The sequence below is a fragment of the Akebia trifoliata genome, chromosome 9 (genome assembly GCF_017979445.1).
Source record: "Akebia trifoliata isolate Shusen 1 chromosome 9, ASM1797944v1, whole genome shotgun sequence".
Classification (NCBI taxonomy): domain Eukaryota; kingdom Viridiplantae; phylum Streptophyta; class Magnoliopsida; order Ranunculales; family Lardizabalaceae; genus Akebia; species Akebia trifoliata.
Window position 1 is genome coordinate 25,588,170 of NC_141383.1, and position 19,372 is coordinate 25,607,541.

Sequence of the window (19,372 nt, forward strand, 5' to 3'; positions counted from 1 at the left end):
GCAAAATCCAATGATTGAGAATTATCATCAGGATATTTTTCGAGATTTGTGTTATCAAGATACTCATAAATCTCAACCATTGGATTTTGTGATTAAAGGGTTGGGATCATGTGTTTTTTTCATGAGTTGAGTCAACGGATCCCAACCCTTTCTTTATATAATATAACCACTAAAACTTAAAATAAAATTATAACAAATAAATATATTTTTTAAGATAGGGATGCAATCAAGAATTTTTGAGATGCAAGTAATTAGTCTCATGAATATATATTAATGGAAAAAAAAAAATAGCCTCAAACCACTATCAAACAAATAGTTGAGATGGGATGCCAGTTCGGTTGTCTCCCTCTCCCCTCTGCCGTACAAGGAGATGTTGGAATTTAATCTTAACACAAAATTCAAGGATAATCTCCGACTTCATTATCTTTTTCTCTTCTCCTCATTTTCAAGAATATCCCTCCAACATTATTGTATTTCCTCTTCTTTTATGCATATTTCTTTGACTTTATATATTATCTTTCTTTTTCTGCCTCTTTTCTAATAATATCCTTCCAACTTTATTGTCTTTCCAAACAACATAGGCCAACTCTTATTCTTGTATATTTAATATTTTAAAATTGAAAAATATTACTTTAATTTAAAATAACATTAAACATATAATATTGAAGTGACCTCAGGCTGGAACCTCATATCATACTTCTTGACGTAAAAAAACGAGTGAAAAAACATATACGGTTCATATCCATTTTCACGTCAATTAGTGCACTATGAGGTTCTAGCTTAAAGTCACTCCAACACGTCTCTTAACCATAATATATAATTTTTCTAAATTTCTAATCCAACTCAGGATTTCCCCACTTGGAGTTGGTCATACAAATTTCAACACTAACTCAAGATTAAATTGTCTAAGTTTCAAATCAAAGAGTTTTAGAACATTGGTTGTATCCATTGAATCTATCACAACCTTCAAATGAAATATTAGAAAAGACAAAATCCAAAGTCATATATCAACATAAGAAACGTCTTGAATTTCATTTGTTGATAAAGTAAAATTGATTAAGATTGTGGGAATATTATATAACAATTATGACTTTGATGGTACCATTGAAAAGAAAACCTAAAGTAAAAAAAAAATTGCAATAATCATGATTAATTGAAGGTAATAAGAAAAAGGTTCTAAGATTCCTTATTCGCTTCTTTCCGAATCCTCCCTAATTTTTCCACTGAAACTTGATGGTCTATTATTAGAAAAAAAAAATATTTTTTAATATCCCCTCACCTTATTTTCACTTGGTGAGACTAACAATTTAAATCATTGAGATCAGTCTTTGTTCCTATCATCAATCTCTACTATTGAACATGAATCATCAAAATTAATAATTCAAATTGTCAAGATCAACCTTCTTACAATCATCGATCTTGACATTTGAAAATGAATCCTCGAGATCAATGATTCAAATTGTCAAAATCGACAATATGATTGATTGATCTTAATTAATCATTTGAAATATCAACCTGGATGATTTGAGACGGTCTAGTTTAAGTGCTACACTTGACGTTTCCGTCAGTCCCTTCATAAGCTATCAAATTTGATTTTTATTCCAAAAACCCTAGGCCCAGAAAGGCGATGGTCCTTGGGATTCACATCATACAAATCTCAATGACATTCAAAGGTTGGATCTAGGAACAACTGCTACATTATTCTCCTAGTGAGGATAGCATATATCATTCTTTTTAGAGAAAATATGCCAAAGCACCATTTGAGGATCCTCTATAATACATATTGGATGTCTATCAATGATTCCCTTGGGAAATTCTCTAAATTTTGTTGAATTTAAGTCGTCCAGAATTTCTGAGAATGTGATGCTTGATATAGAAAAAAACAAAGGAATCAGATGCAATCTTATCTTCTCGGAATATAAATTACTCTATAAAACAAAACAGATTGGCTTACAACTCAATACACGTTTGTAGTCATCGAAACAAGTATGTCTCATAGAAGAGTTGCCTTCGAAGAAGAAATGGACCATCGCGATGGTTGGCACCAAAGTGCCCCAGATGGGTATCAGGTTCGTGTTTCTACGACCGAATGGGTCAGCACCGTTGATCCTCCTCGTTACCCAAACCTTCACATGATGTTCAACAACAATTTACACCAACAACATGTAAGGCATCACGAGGAACACGTTCCCAAGGATAAAGAGGTAGTTCATGCAACAAAGCATGTGCACTTTGAGGAAGCTAAGGAAGGAAAACACAAGGTTTATGATGAAAATATTGATGTCGAAGCAAACGATTTCATTATGAAGAAGCATAAAGCCTTCGAACTGAGTAAATTGATGTCGATGAGGGGGTATTAAGAGGATGGAATTTGTGTAAGCTTAGATTAATCATCCATGCCATTAGTTATGTAGGTCATGGGTGATTAAATAGGCTATTCAGCTAAATAATGTTTCCAATATCCACTTAATTACGTATATAAACCACATATTTAATACGAGCTTTTTTTGCCTTTTTAATGGATGTCATGTTGTATAAATCAAGTTTCGGTTGAAAATCTAACTAATCAAATTTATCGAACTCTTCTTGCTCCATCTCTTGCCAACCCAGACATGAATCGTCAAACCAAGACATCAGGTGATCCCGCACCCTAGCTTCCAACTGACATGAATCACTTCTAAAATAAAAACATGAAAAAAAAAGTTATGTCGAGGCCTAGAACGAGATAAATTGTGAAGAGATGTTGTTTAAGGGGGGTGGATCTAACTTTAGTTCGAAATCAGACTTTGCTATTTTTTATTAATTTTTATCTTGCTTATTTGAATTGTTTAAGTGTCCTTGGAGTTGAATTCATTTAGGATACTATCATTTTTTATGAATCGTGATAATCTGACTCCCCCCTCACATATTCCCCCATACTCTCCTGATGTGGTATGTGCATAGAACCATAGCTTTTTTCCCCGGCATACATAATTGCATATCCCCATAAATTTATGCAGTCTTGTATCCCAAGAAAAAAATCTATGATTCCATGCACACCCCACGTCAAAAGAGTAAAAGGGGAGTATGTCAGAGGGGGAGTCATCAGGAAATCATTATTCTCACTATTTTGATTTTTGAAAATAAAGAAAAACTTTAGAAAGGTTTCAAGGAATAAAACCCAAAAGTCAATTCTACAAATCTACAACTCAGCAAATTTGGAAAAATGTACAATTGGATTTCAGACCAAAGAACGAATGTATTTCTAATAATAAGGTAGAAACATCACCACATCCACATTTTAATATACAATTCCTTATAAAAACCATCATCTCCATCCAAGATAAAATAAAATCCAATTTCTCTCCCATACCCATTTATCATAAATCAAAACATATGGGTACCTCCCCCGGGCACGTGCAATGCCCGCACATCACACACACCAAATAAGCGAGGATGCACCCCCACGAGTGACCCCAAGGAAACACTGCTCATATAGTGGGTATCAAACTCACTACCTACGGATTCTCAACGCTTATTGGATTCAAAATTGCCATTGAGCAGCCCACTCAGGCCTGATGATAGAAAGATCTAGGACGGCCCAAGATGATCCCTCGAAGCATTGCATTCTAATTGAACTATTGAACAGCACTGATCCCTAGGAAAGTTTTTTTGGGGACCATCTCAGCTGTGGATTGAGGTTTGACAAGTCAAAATAAATGCAACTAACAGAAAATGTCCCACAACTTCTACTTAAAAGCTTAATTGGGGACAATGGTTTATAATGGATGGATGTCCACAATTTCATTTTCAGATACACATCACACCTAAACCTTTTTCAATGTAGAATGAAAGGTTGCTATAACACTACAAGTCATCGTCTCTGTCCAAATTATTAAAGATATTTTCTTTGTCAAGTTTTACACGTGTCACAATGAGCTCTACTAATTCTTTGATTGATGTTTACTAGAACGGATCTGTCATGGTTTGGGTTAGCATGATATCCACAACCCAAATTCCTTATATTAATGACTTACGACCATGATTTTAGAACTCGTTTTGATGTCCTGTCTCGAGCAAGATATTCGATTTATTTGAGTTGTGTCAGACAAGATTAAAAAAATGCCTTAAAATTAGAACAAATCTTGTTTTTGAGACGGCTTGTCAACTAGTCTCGTTGGTGGACAGTACTGAGACAACTTGACTGAGTCATCTCGATCTCGGACGAGATTTAAAACCATGCTTTAAAGATGTCATCTAATACACTTTCAATTATTTTGTCATTAATTTATTATCTTAGAATTATAATAAAAATGTTTTAATTATTATTATTATTAATTAATAAATAAGAGTATTACCATTGATTTACATTACCTTAGAAACCCTCAAATGCCAAAAGTTGGAAAAGAATGAGCTTCTGATCGATTTCTCACACTTGTCAAAAGTGCTTTTAAGATATTACCAATTTTATTGTTAAAAAAGTGATTTTAGGTGCAAGAAGCGAAACAAAGAGAGCATCTCGATCTTGTACCTAACCACTATTTTAATGATAAGGATCTCATTTTAGGATGGATTGTTTCTTGTAGTTTGGTCATCAAGACGCTTTATGGTATGAAATTGTTATTGATTGGGAATCGATCTTCTGTGCAAAAGCCATAAGTTGAAAATGATTCAAAAAATAAGGACTTATTTGTTACAACTTTTTCGGAGAAGCATGTTTGTTAGTAATGGCTTTTGCTTCACTAACTTTTGCAATAAGTCCAAAACTACATTTTTGAGAAGTCTTGTTGGGGTTGCTTTCGCTCATGAGCCACTATGAAAAGTCAACACCGAAGAACATATGGGAATGAAATGACGATTTCATCCCTCATTCTTCGTAATTCATCAATTAAACAATAAAATCAATTCAACCTCTCTCTACTACTTTTTCATCAACTTCTTCAACAAAAAATTTCACCTGGACGCAACTTCAGTTTTTTGCTTCTCCTAGACACAAAATCCTGAAACAAAATGTGGAATCTGTAACAAACAGACCATAAATTGTCCTGGCCAACTTCATATTTTCAACATTCGTAAAAATGTTACAAGACCTAAAGTTTGATATTCTGAGATAAAAATACCATCATTTTTTTATTTAATGATTGCATTACCCCCTCACATCCATAATGTTCTTAAGATATTAAATTAATAAAAAATATTGTAATAGTAAAAAAGAAAATTTTGTTTATGAAAAAAACACTATAATCAATTTTACGGATCTCATCAAATTGATTAAAAAAGAAGTTCTTTTACAAAAGGACTTTCACCAAATGAACCATTATTGTCAAACAAGGCCTCAATAGATAGAAAATATAAAAGAAAATAGGACTTTTCTTTTTGGATCTAGAGCTACCAATGAATTGGATCGAGTTCAAAACTAGAAAATGCCCACTTAGTAAGTTGGTAAGACGTGTAGAAAGTGTTCCCATGTCTTAGGTTTGACTCACTTGGACTCCAATTTCACGATTACCTTTCAAAAAAATAATAATAATAATAAATAAATAATTCAAAACTGAATCAGATTGGATAGATGATCCGATCAAATCCGGATTAAATCCAACTTGAAAGAACATAGCTTATGGGCCATAGACTATACTTTTGGGTATGAACCCCAAAAACCATAAATGATTGGAAGCAAAATATTAATTTATTACGAATTAAATATTAGTAAATAATAAACCAATCAAATATTTCTAACCACATACAAGTATGGCCACGTGTCCTGTTAAGAATAACGACACTTCACCAGCCATCAGGACTTGAATGTCATTAAATTTCAAAGTGTTCACATATGCTAACCGACAAAAACAATCTTCCAGTCTTCCAAAGTGTCTTTCTTAATCTCTCACTCTCATCTGGTCTGTGTTGCCAACTAATTCAATTCTTAAATTGACACGTGTCAAAATAGCAATCATTATTTTTTACTTTTTATTTTAGAGATTGTCAGACCCTTATATATAGGGGAGCAAAAGAAATTCTGGTGTTTCTGTTTTTCCATTTTCGCCGGGAACTGACACTTTGGCCGGAATAATTGACACATTCCGTGTAGAAACTGACGCCATGGACGCCTATTTCTGGGCTTCAAGGATTCAATCAGCCAAGCATCTCACTTCCATGCAAGCCTCAAGGCTCAACTCTGGTACATAACATAACCCCCAATTTCCTCTTTTTCTTCTAATCTCTTCTGTACTTAATTGGGTTTACAAGAGTTATCTTTGTTTGGGAAATTGGGAATCTTTGATTGGAGTTGAAATTATCATTAAAGTTTTATTTTTTTGGTGGGTATTTGATCATTGGTGGCAGTTAATTGGGTTTGGATGCTGTTCTTGAGGGTCTACTTTTGCAAAATTTGGGGGATTTGGGGTTCAGTTGGTTTAATTTTTTTAGTAATCTTGAAAGCTTATCTGAGTGATTATACTATCTGGGTTTAAGAATTTGAATAGTTCTGATCTTTTTTTTTTTTTTTTTGGTAAATTTGTTGATTTATCTGTGGAGAGGTTTTTCTGATAAAGAAGAGAATTTTATCTTTTCTTTAGAGATACTTCAGGTTCTGATAAAAATCTTCTTGGGACATTGGCTTTTCTGGGTTGGATTTTGTTAACTGAATTATCAATTGAGAGTGATACTTTCATTGTTGTGGGTGTGGGCAAGGTTTAAAATGTCGTACCGATTGAATGTTTCGATTAATTAAAAACTGATACGGTATCAACAAATATATACCCAAATTATGTTTTGTATCGGTCTTGGCTGATACCAATATGTATCATCTGATACATTCTGATATTTTAAACCACGGGTTTGGAAAGTTGAATTATGGATTTATATTTTGTATTTTTAACTTTTGTGAACTTTGTAGTAACTTGGTTCTGAGACGATTGTATTTATCAGAAAGTTGTTCTAATATCCAACAGAAAATCATTTGAGCTTGGATGATTATGAAGGAGATGATGATGCACGAGTTAGCTTGCCTTGCCCCTTTTGTAATGTTGATATCGAACTGCCCATACTCAGTAACCATCTACAGGAAGAACACTGCTTCGACATAAAAAATGCGGTAATTTCTTCACATTTAATGAGATCTCTATTGGACTATTAACATATGTACTTGAAGACATAATTACACAGACCAACAGCTATAATGGGTTGGATGACTAACCGACACATTTAATCCAGGTGAGGAAATAAACATACTACGCGTTAGTAGGTGCAGGGGCAGATTTAGAGTGGGGGCTGTGGGGGCAAGCACAAGAGTTTTCAAATTCTATGGATTTATGTACTATTGAAACAGTTTTTAGCGGTGGATAAAGAAATCTGTCACTATTGCCCCCACAATTTTTTTTTCCACTCTTAGTTGCCCCCACAACTATTTTTTTCACTCTTAATTGTCCCCACAAATTTTTTTCTACTCTTGGTTGCCCCCACATGAGCAAAATCTTGGCTCCGCCCCTGAGTAGGTGAGCACCAATTGTTGAGTTTAACGCAGCCGAAACCCACAACCTCACAAGTACATTGATCACACATATGATCAAAATTGATGCAATTGTACAAGATCAGAGAACAGAATAGAATAGGATCTTTTGCTCAATTAAATTTTTTTTTTTTTTTTTAAAGAAGTTCCTAATCTAGGCAAGCAAGGTGGTTAGTAGTCAACATGAAAGTGGGTTCAACAAGATTTGAACTTAGGTCGTGGGATCAACACTCCACATGCCTTAGCTAAGTTGGCACCTGCAAACACTTTTATGTACTGTTAGTGATCTGAAATACAATTAATTGAGACCAGTAGAAAAAAAAAACTGACTAACTGTATATGTTAACATATTTATGTTGATTTTGTATATCCAAGTACATAGTTCCTCAAGATGATTAGAAATGGTCATCTTTACTAGTTGTCACCATCGCGTTGCTATTTGCAGGTATGCCCTGTATGTGCAGAAAATTTAGGAAAGGATATGATTGGACATTTTATGTTGCAGCACTCACATTTGTTAAAGGTACTAATCGCTAGGTTGGGATCATGGGTTTAAAATTTATTTGTTCTGGTAAACAAGAGTTTATATATTTGACATGTTCGATTATTGTCATTGTGTTGTTTTCAGCGAAGGCGAAAATATCACAGATCAGGTCTATGGAATAATAGTTCAGGAATGATTGGCAAGGAACTGCGAGACCTAAGCTCTTTTCTTGGAGTAACCTCGAGAAAAGGTGGGAGTAGTACACTTGATTCTACACCTGATCCACTGCTCTCACCATTTCTATGCAGTGTAGCTCTTCCTGACACCAAGGATCACTCAGACATAAACTCCAGTATCGGTGTGTCAAACACTTTGGATGTGAAAAGGTATTTTCCTTACAATTGATGGTTTTGTAAGGAATTTAAGTGTTAGGTGTTATGGTTTCTTATATTGTGATAATTCTCTGTGCCTAGAACTTTACTCCTTTTATGTAGCTGGAACTCATCCTCAAGTTATTTCTACTATTAATTCTTATACTGCAAACTAGTGAAATTTTCTGCACTGCATGCATGATTATATTAAAGAGGACTAATGATTCTAGAGCATGTATTTCCAGCACAAAAATAAAAAATTATGCTTATGAAAATGGTTGATGAAACTTTAGGGAAGTGAACCCAATAGAAAAAGAACGATAAATATGGTATTTAGAAAGTTGTACATTTGTTTTCCTTTTTCTGTAGGCTAGTAGATGGAGGCAGGTATTGAACCCAGGTCTGTGGCATTACTACTCACTGAGTTTCCGAAGTAGTTTTTGTGCTTCAAGGAACTTTTCATTTAATGAAAAAATTATTTGGTACATATTTCCACCATAGCATGTGGAGTCCATGTTATAATGATGTATACTATAAGTTTAGTACCAAGATCTTCAAAAGTTTGGAGAAACTTTATGGGCTATTTGTTGATTGTTTTGGTTCAAAGTGTGAATGTTAACCCATGATGGTAGATAAAATGGGAGGCACATTATGAGAAGTGCTGGTTTTATATGCTTTGCATGCTTTTTAGTCATTTTGTGTCTTAGGTTTTTTGAGGGAGCTGTAGTGTTTGGTTTTTATGTGTTTTCTTTCTTGCTCTATATCTTATAACTCCACCTCCCAGACACATTTTTCCTTAGTTTTTTTTTGTCTGAGTTGATTCCCAAAATACCCCTTCTTAGTAGTCCTATATTCCTCTATTGCCTACACCTTGACTCATGTTGGCATTCTGCATCATGTATTCCTTGTGCTCTTTAAAACATTGTTCTATGTTCTTTTGTGCTCTACCATTCAAGCATGTACTAGAATGGTAAGGGTTCCTCTGTCCCGTGGTTTACAAGTGCATGTTGGCTTTATAATCTTCATGTATGGGGATAAATGTGTGACAATAGCACCATATAGAAGTATGGGTCATGTCTAATTTTGAGAATCATGTAATTCCGCAAAAGTTGATGTTAAACTGCTAATGTTGGCTGTGTATGAATTTGTTATCAACTGGAAGTTAAGGAATTCTTTTAGGGTAGTTTGAAATATCTACTGTAAACAGATCTGTGACGTTTATCATTAGGCTATTGCCCAAATTTGCCCCTATAATATAAACTCGTGGCATTAACGTCATTTAGGGTAATTTCATAATAATAGTAACAACATTGATGTATGAAAGATGAATATGTCATGCAAAATCACTTCCCTTCAAGTTTTAAGACTCAATCCATAGCATTTTGGAAAATGGCTGACGATTTCTCTCAATGCAGCACGGAATCATCTACCTCATATGAAGCTCGAGAAGAGGATTACAAAAAAAGAAGCCAGAGAGCCGAATTCATTCAGCAGTTGATCCTATCAACCATTTTCTAGGATCCATCATATATTAATCCTACAATCCAGTTGTATGTGAGAGTTGCCACAAACACTTGGTTTTCCTTGCCAGTGAATGCTTTAGGAACCTAAGTAGATGCTACATTTTCTATTAAAGAAAAAAACTTTCTTGGAAATAACAAATACGTCGTAGCATATCCACTGTTGTAGCTAAAGAATGCGATTACATCTATCAATCTATTTGCATATTTATAGTCACTGTTTAAAAAGTTCAGTAATGAAGCTAGTTAAAATCCTTGGGAGATATTATTGTTAATTGTCACTTTTACATTAACCTCTTGTGTATGCCCTAGATTCAGTTATTCAAAGCTTTCTTTGATGAACAAATACTAGGTATCATCGCCTTTTTTATTTTTAAGCTTCAATGGCATCTTTTCCCAAAAGTCATTCTACATTTGGTATTTCATGTTTTGGGTATGTGTATTGTAACATGGAGAGTGATTAAGGAATCTAGGGTTTCAGTGAGAGAGAATCGTATGATATTTGACTCTATTTGGAATGAGAAATAATCCAGTTTTTAAAGGAAATGGGCACTCAATACATTGATCTGATCTCATAGTTATACATTTGTTGAGACCAAGATGACTCGCCTGATTCATCTCGGTATCATTCATGAAGATGCATTGATCTGATCTCATGGTTATAAATGTTGTCAAGACCAAGATGACTCGCCTGATTCATCTCGGTATCATTCATAAAGATAATCAACGTGATTATTCGTAAGGTTGCCAAATAGTTTGGGTGTGTTCTCTGTATTTGGCAAGTAATCTTGACCTCCTGTTCTAAGCATTCGAATTACATAAATCTTGTTGTGCTGTGTGTTTTTTTCTTTATTTTTATGGTTCGATATAGGCTACGCATTCAAGAGATTGTTAAAATTACACCTTGAGTTTCTCACAATGCAGCCTTTGAACTTCAACCCAGTTTACATACTTTTCAGTCCAAGTCTATAGTTTTCTGGGAGTTAGCAAAAGAGAGGAATGTACAAAACTGTGGATGAAAGATTTAAATTTTAAGAGAGAAATAATATAGCAGAAAAAGATAATTACATTCAAGTGTTCTGGGCATTATCTTCATTGTTACAGTAATCTGGATCTGATAGAGATTCAATTAGGGCATCCGGAGTTGCCCATACTGGAAGGTCAAATAGAGATGACTTCAAGCCCTCCTCCTCTGCCTTGCACAGCGCTTCCGCTGTGTCACACAGGTTTGAAACATCCTGAATTATGGCTTCTTGAGCTTCCGTCTGCAATTCAGAAAATTCGGATGAAATCCACTAAGAATCTAAATTTCAAAGAGAATTCAGATCCAACAAGAGTGTGGACGAAAAATTGAATTTTTTTTTTAAGGATTTGCTTTTGCTTTTTCATGAACCTTGAATTCATTCCTAATTCTCACAGAAATTCAAGACAATGTAAAATGCAATTTCCCGATCAGAAATCCTCTCTCTCTCTCTCTCTCTCTCTCTCTCTCTCTCTCTCTCTCTCACGCGCACACGAAAGGCAGGTCTTCAAAATTTCAAATTTCAAAGAGAATTCAGAGCCAACAAGAGTGTTTTAGAAGATCTGAAAAAAAATAATTAGGGATTTGTTTTTAGCTTTTTCATGAACCTTGAATTAGCTCCCAAATTCTCAGAGAAACTCAAGTCGATATGAAATGCAATCTCTCTCTCTCTCTCTCTCTCAAACACACGCACACATACGTGAAAGGGCAGATATTGGAAAAGCGAGTAAAAACCCTAACAAGGAAATGGCACAAAGAGATCACCTGCAAGAGTAATTCGTCGATCGAAGGCTCGCAAACAGATTTCTCGATCTGTTGAGGAACTACAGATGACGATTCGTGGTGGTATTGATGGAATTTGTTGGTAGACTCTTCCATACCCCGCAAAGTGTTCGACAATTGTTCCCAATGATCAATCTCTCTCTGATACTGATCTCTAAGCTTCATCAATGTCTGCTTCTTCTGATCCCTCCTCCTCTGCCTCAGCTCCGCCTCCTGATCTGAAGCAGCAGTAGCAGCAGATCCAGAAGGAATGGAGTCGTCTTCATGTTGTCTCTTTCTCTTTCTTCTCTTGTAAACGAAGCCATCATCGTTGCAGAGCTCCCACTCATCTACCTCCCAAGCTGCTACCGCTGCTTCGGCGGCCATGGCTGACGAAATTCAAATTTCAAAATAAAAAAGAATTAAAGATGAAAAGTGTGGGAAAAAAAAAAAAAACAAAGCTCAGAAGATTTCAGAGAGTATTGTAGTTTCCCGCCATTCATTTTGGGGACTATCAGGTGTTATAAAAAGCACTTTTTGAGAGCTGCTATTCGCACCTCAACTTTTACTATCACACCGCAATTTTAAAATTTTTATCACACCCCAATTATAGATTAAAACACACTTTTCAAATATTATGAAGATTTGGCTCAAGTTATTATAATCAACATTAACAAAACATGATAACACTCAATTAAACATGTTTACAATTATGCTTATGCTCATATAAAATCCTAAACCCAAAAATTAGAAATCTAGCAAAAATAAAAAGAGAGAGATGTTATTAGCACTCCAATTTTTACTTATTCTCAATCATTTTCGTTTGGGCTTCTGAAACCGCTTTTTTCGTTTTTTTGGCTTTTAAGCATAAAAAGCCTAATCATCTACATTCGTTTCATGCCAACAGATTTTAAAAAAAAAGTCAAAAAATGACTCTTTTTAGAGTCGTCCCGTGCGCGCTTCTTCATAAGGCTCTTGGGCGAAGTCATTTACCGAAAAATGGTTCAAGTACAATTACCTAAATACCCCCTACCTTTAATCGAATTTCCAACTAAAATATAACCTAAATCGATCGATTGTGGCAACACCCTTCTTGCCTTTCTCATCTTTGTCTACTGTAAGAGCCTCACCCAAACGATTGGCAATCAAGATCCCTTCTCCCCTCTCTCATCTTTCCCTCAAGTTATAAGAAATCGAGAAACAATTTATGTTTCTCATCTTCATCTCCTGCAAATTCATCGATCGACTATCGCAGTTCACCTCTTTCCTCTTTCCCTTTGTCGCAGAGATCCCTTCCTTCTCTCTACCATATTTTTCTCACAACTAACCAAACGAAAAGCCCTAATGACAAAAGACAGATCTCGTCCCTTGCTCTCTGCCATTAACAACCAATTAAGGTATCGATTTTTCATGTCTCGAAATTTTATGTTGGGGTTTAGTGCTGAATGAGTATTTTCTAGGATTTTATTTAGGATTGCAACTTGGGATTCAGATTTGGAGTTTTATTTCCCATTTTATTTGGTGGTTATTTGTTTAATTAAATTTTTTTCTTTTATGATTTTGAAGAGTTTTGTGTGTGATGTAATTTTTGTTTTTTTTGATAAGTTAATTTAGGAATCAGGTTTGGGAGTTATTGATCATGTTTAGTTGATTGATTGTTTATAAATTTGAAGAATTCATATTTAAGGTATCGATTTTTTATTTGATTAATTATTCGCTTGTATTTTGATTAATTTCATATTTTGATGGATATGTGAGATGAGATGACAGATTAGTGGAAAGGATATGTAGCCATACCAATATGCCAAAATATTTGGATCTATTAATGCGTTATATTCTAGATTTCCAATATGAGATTACCCTATTTGTTAAATTCAGATTTTCTCTCGTTTCCCCTCTGTGTCTACTATCTATATGTTCGATAAAATGACTGACTGACATGATATTCCTTGATAATGGTGGAGATCATGTGTTAACCATTCTTCCAGCTGGTTGTGAGAAGTGCGTATCTCATTGATGTAATTTCTCCATTTGGCAGGTTTTTATTATAGTGACAAAGTTAGGATTTGATATTTATTAAGTGAGGGTTCAATTCGATTAATTCTAATAAATTTGGAAAAGTTTCGTGAAGATTTTGTCAGGGAATATGAATATTGTTTTTCGGTTTTTTACCAAAACCCATTATCTTCAACCTCCCTAAAAATCTTATCTCGTTCTTGAGATTTTGTTATTGAATGAACATAAAATTTGAGGGTGAAGGGTAAAAATGTTATCATATTTGATGATTAATCAACAAATATCTGATTGATTCATCGATTCACCAATTTAATCGGGTAGTCCCTTATTCAAATAATATTTTGAATTTTTAGAAAAAAAAAATAGAGAATTTTGTGCCTAGCTAATTCTTATGAGTATGTCCGAATGAATGAGTGTATTACATGTGTTGTATGTGTATGTTTTCTTTTGATAAGTTGTGTTACTTGTTTATAATAGAAATGAAAATAAAAAATGTCTTACATGGGATTGTTAGCATGGTTCAAGTTTTGTGACTTGATGAGCTGAATTATCTCTAGCCAATTATGAAAACCATTGCCATTAGTTCATCACTCTATTAAATTTACATAACTCAATTTTATCTCTCAAACTACTGCAAAATAAAATGCCCGTCTTTGTTTTTAATAAGTGAAATCCATAATCAAGAAAGATGGAATTGTTATTCTGTTTTTTTTTTTTTCTTTTCTTTTCATTTTTTAGTGTTTGGCATGCTCATTGGCTTTTGGAATCCATTAGGATGAACTTTGCTTGAGAGGTATTGCTAATAGTGCACTTATTCACTCATAATCATATGCAAATTTCCAATATTTTTAGATTGTATATTATGCAGGTATTTTCTTTATTAGGAAAATTTCATATATCCATTTTAAGAGGAGATGCTGTCGAAATTTTGATAAAATCATAAAATTTATACATTTATTTAAATTGAAAATAATTATTTTAATAATTTTTTAATATAAATTTATATATTAATGTAATTATATATTTATTGTATTCTGGTCATTTTTTGTGCATTCTGGGTGCATTATCAACATTAAGGATATTTTGGTCATTTTACCAGAATCCAACAATAAAAAATTATAAAACGAACAGGCTTTTTTGGTTTATGTGTTTTTGTAACGAATAAGCTTCTGCTAAATATGACTTTTCTAATTCTTAGCTTCTGCTTCTTCTAGAAGTCAACTTCTAGAGTTGGAACTGATTTCTGTAAATAGCAGATCTTTATTTTCTTTATTCTTAATTGGGTTGTAATAAGTAAGAGTCTTGATAATTTGACTTACTAATTCTGTACTCACTTTAGACTCCCCCATCACATCACCTTACAAAATCATAAATATCAAATTACAACGGAAAATATAATGAAATTAAATCATAATTTTATCTGATTTATGAAGAAATCGAGTAATTAGTATCCATTTGGATTCCTTTGTTCTTCTTGCCTTTTGATTGTTTGTCCTTTATACTATAGTTGTACCAAAGTTTACTAGTTATTTACATTTAATATCTCTTCTTAATATCAAGGTTGGACCAGATCTGAACCTGCCACCCCTAGATTCCTCCCTACTCTCTGCTTTTCTCCAAAACCTGTAAAGAAGTTAAAAAGTTGTAAAATTTTTATAAACCCCACATTTGAAAACCAAACCTTTCCTAATAATTTTTATTGTTCTCCTTTTCCCCCTCACATGGTATCTCATGGCCTCCAAAGTCTATTTTGTAAGAGATTTAAACTCCAAACTTTTCACCATGTATGAAAAACATGCATATATATATTTTTTTTTACAGAAATAAAAAGTATAATATAAGCAAAATCTATGTTACTTAATTCATGGGTTCACTCAATTCGAATTTAGGTTTGTGGTTCGTCACTCTAGAATGAACCCAGCTCGTAGGGGACAGATTGAGATAATTCATTTCTTGGTTTGCTTTGATTCCTTAATTGGTTTTCTAGTTTGGTTAGCCTGTGCATATGTACAATTCTAAGTAGAGTCGTGATAATCTAACTACCCCACATGGCATACTCAATCAACCCTCCTGATGTGACATGTGTGAGAATCATAGATATGTACTCCTGGGGATACACAACTGCACATCCTTATAAAAATGTGCAGTTGTGTATCCCTAGGAGTATAGATCTACACTTCTAGCATATGTCATGTCAATCCTCATAAAAAGGTGCAGTTGCGTATCCCTAGGAGTATAGATCTACACTTCTAGCATATGTCATGTCAAGGGGAGTCAATTGAATATGCCTTGTGAGGGAATCATTTTATTACAATTATTCTAAGTATAAAAGTCATAGTCACTTTAAACCTATGAAATTATCACTTTAAATCTACAAAATATTCATTTTAAAACTTCTGTAATTAAAATGAACAATGAGTCGAAACTGTAGATTCGTCAAATTCAGCTCAAGAAATAGTAATTCACCCAAAGTTATAAGTTCAATTATATTGTTAAGTTTTTTTTTAAGTTAAATAGAAATAAATTAATATAATAATCCAAATTTTAATATAAACAATGAAAAAAAAACTAATAATAAATTGGTTTGGTAACATAGAGCAAAACCACCTAGAATTTTAGAAGTGGTCTTGATTTTTTTTTTTTTTAATAAAAAATATAAAAAAAGCCTGCCGCCAGGTTTACAAATTGTTGAATATAAAAGAGTCGTTCTTGTTGCACTCACACGCCTCTGCTCTCAAATTGCCAGTTTGGAAATTTATTTATTTTATTCACTCTTGATGATATATTCTGCCAAGAAAACTACTGGCATCATCTATGAGTAAGATCTCTCTTTCAAAAACATTACCAATCAAAAATTATTTCACTTTAATTCATCTCCATCTTTTCTTCTTCTAGCTTTCCATCTATTCCTCTTCTTTGATCCAATTAGGCCTAGTTGTTATTTTTTTCTAATTATAATTCATTGGGTATGATGCAAGAACCAATTGGAATCCCGACTTGTTTCTCATCGGTCAAGAAGCTAACCGATGATCCATCCATCGTAACGAGGTCAGGCCAAAGTGTATTCATGTCCATATACCGAACAAAAATTGTGAATCAATGTCGTTTGATCACCATTACATGGTCCAAGAATTTGTTACACCATGGCCTATCTGTCTCAATTGAAGGACCAAATGGAGACAACCATTACAATTGCAAGTTTGAGCTAAAGCCATGGTGCTTCTGGAGGAAACAAGGGTCGAAGCATTTTCGAGTCAACGATAATGTCGTTAACGTGTTTTGGGATCTCAAGAATGCCAAATTCAATGGTGAGACTGAACCACAATCCGATTATTACGTCGCAATTGTTTGCAACGAGGAGGTCGTATTATTACTTGGTGATATGAAGAAAGATGCCTGTAGAAAGACCCGATCACGCCCGGCTCTCGTCGAACCCATTTTGATTTCAAAGAGAGAGCACATATTTGGTAAGAAAAAATTCTCTACTAGAGCTAAATTTCATGAGAAAGGAAGGTTTCATGAGATCTCCATACAATGCAACAACAATAACAATAAGAACAATGGGAACAATTGTTTTGGTGGATTTGATCCTGAAATGGAGGTAAGAATAGATGGGCATTTAGCAATACATGTGAAGCATCTACAATGGAAATTTAGAGGTAATGAGTTAATATTTGTTAATAAAGTTAGAGTAGAAGTGTATTGGGATGTTCATGATTGGCTATTTAGTCATGGTCTAAGACATGGTTTATTTATATTTAAGCCAACATTATCATCATCATCTACATCTCCATCGACATCATCAACGACGACGATGACAATGACGACGACATCATTGTCATCACCACCACCACCACCATCATCATCATCATCATTGACATCTACACCATTATCATTTGAGACTTTTGGTTCTAGTTCAAGAGAGGGATATAATTCATGTGGGTTATCTGGGTATTGTTTGTTTCTCTATGCTTGGAAAGTTGAATGAATGATATATGAGACCTTTCATCATCTACTAACATATGATCATCATCATAACCATTATCATCATATGTTCATGGAAGATGAAGATGAGACTCTTTGGAGGAGAGAGAGGGGAAGAGAGAGAGAGAAAGAGATGATGAGAGAGAAAGAAAGCTGAGGTGGAATCACATGGGAGGAGGGGGGTTTGGAAGTTAGTTACAGCTGGAACTGAATAAATGGACAATTGTTGACAGAACAGATTGGATCACAAATTCATGTTTCCACACAAACCTATCTCTTTGTTTCTCTCTCTCTCTCTCTCTCTTGATAAGTGAGAAATTTTTATAATATATTTTTATTTATTTTATTTTTATAAATGAATTCTGAAATATAAAACTAATGATGTCAGATCCAAATGGACTGAATATATGTTACAAGAAAGCTGATGTAGTGATGGGGGCTTTGATTTAGTAGATTGTGATGGAAGCACTGAATGTAAAAGCTTGTGTTTGTGCAGTGCACATGGATGTGCCCTTCTTTAATGATCTTTTCTCTCATTTTCTGTCTTCTTTTGTTTTTTCCCTTTTTCTGTTTTTAAAAGTGAGTTGCTATTGCCACACCAACTTTTACTAATGCTACACTAACTGTGTGCAATTCTTTAGTGACTTACATAGGAATTGGTGTGGCATTAGTAAAAGTTGGCGTGACAATAACAGCTTTCTTTTAAAAGTCATTAATTCTAAAAAATGTATTTGTAATGATTTTCTAACTCCCCCCCCCCTCCCTCCCTCCCTCTCTGCAACCCTTGTCACAGGACCACATATCATTTGTCTCGGGATATGCACAATCACAAATCTTTTTCTTATGTATCTCGAGGAAAATGATTTATGGTTATGTGATGGGGCGTATGTTGGGGGAGGGGGAGGGGGAGGGGGAGGGGGGCATGGTTTTAAAACTCGTCCGAGACCGAGACGTATCGCCCGAGTTAACTCGGTATCAGCGGTGAACGAGACCAACTCACAATGAGTTATGAGACGAACGCGTCTCGTGAGTTATGCGAGTCGTCTCGGACGATATTTTCCCAAAACTCGTCCGAGACAAACGAGATATCCGAGATATTACAGATTTTACATTAACTCGCGAGACAAACGAGTTGTATCGGACGAGATTTTCAAAATCTCGTCCGAGTTAACCGAGACAACCGAGTTTTGTGAAAAAAAAAGTTAAAAATGAAATTTCTATTTTATTTTTACAAGCAATAGCTATTGAGTGATATTATTACTTTCTTGTGATAAATACTTAAATGTATTTTTGATAATTTGTTTTATTTTTTCTTTAGAAGTTTTTTGATAAAATTTCAGTAGAAATTTATACTAATCTTAGGAAACATGTGTTTTATTTAATGGGTAGCATTCAATGACTAACTTTTTGGCAAAACATTTTTCAAAACATGAGTTAGAAGTTTTGGAATGGGCTGATTTTTGGTGAGGATGATCTCTATGGTGAGGAGATCATCCTCACAAAAAATCAGCCCATTCCAAAACTTCTAACCCATGTTTACAAGTTGAAAAATCGTGGACCGTCCATTTTTTGTAAACTATTTTTTATGGGGTTAGAAGTTTTGGATTGGGCTGATTTTTGGTGATGATAATCTCCTCACCGTAGAGATCATCTTCACCAAAATTAGCCCATTCCAAAACTTCTAACTCATGTTTTGAAAAATGTTTTGCCAAAAAATTAGCCATTGAA

General features: G+C 34.2%; 3 protein-coding genes across 3 annotated transcripts; 2 read left to right on the top strand and 1 right to left on the bottom strand.

Annotated features, from left to right (window-relative positions):
* Positions 1-5,972: 5,972 nt before the first annotated feature.
* On the top strand, positions 5,973-10,120 carry LOC147395010 (protein DEHYDRATION-INDUCED 19 homolog 6-like). Its single transcript, XM_086454177.1, has 5 exons — positions 5,973-6,157; positions 6,930-7,072; positions 7,932-8,009; positions 8,115-8,356; positions 9,757-10,120. Exons 1-5 carry the CDS (start codon positions 6,079-6,081, stop codon positions 9,857-9,859), a joined length of 645 nt encoding a protein of 214 aa, XP_086310303.1. The 5' UTR covers positions 5,973-6,078; the 3' UTR covers positions 9,860-10,120.
* A 519-nt stretch (positions 10,121-10,639) lies between these two features.
* Positions 10,640-12,152, bottom strand: LOC147395011 (cryptic loci regulator). Its single transcript, XM_086454178.1, has 2 exons — positions 11,648-12,152; positions 10,640-11,126 (listed from the first exon to the last, which is right to left on the bottom strand). The coding sequence occupies exons 1-2, from the start codon at positions 12,029-12,031 to the stop codon at positions 10,932-10,934; spliced, it is 579 nt and encodes a 192-aa protein (XP_086310304.1). The 5' UTR covers positions 12,032-12,152; the 3' UTR covers positions 10,640-10,931.
* A 497-nt stretch (positions 12,153-12,649) lies between these two features.
* LOC147395012 (uncharacterized) lies at positions 12,650-18,282 on the top strand. The gene is made up of 2 exons (XM_086453051.1): positions 12,650-13,041; positions 16,639-18,282. The coding sequence occupies exon 2, from the start codon at positions 16,728-16,730 to the stop codon at positions 17,646-17,648; it is 921 nt and encodes a 306-aa protein (XP_086309177.1). The 5' UTR covers positions 12,650-13,041; positions 16,639-16,727; the 3' UTR covers positions 17,649-18,282.
* The last annotated feature ends 1,090 nt before the right edge of the window (positions 18,283-19,372 follow it).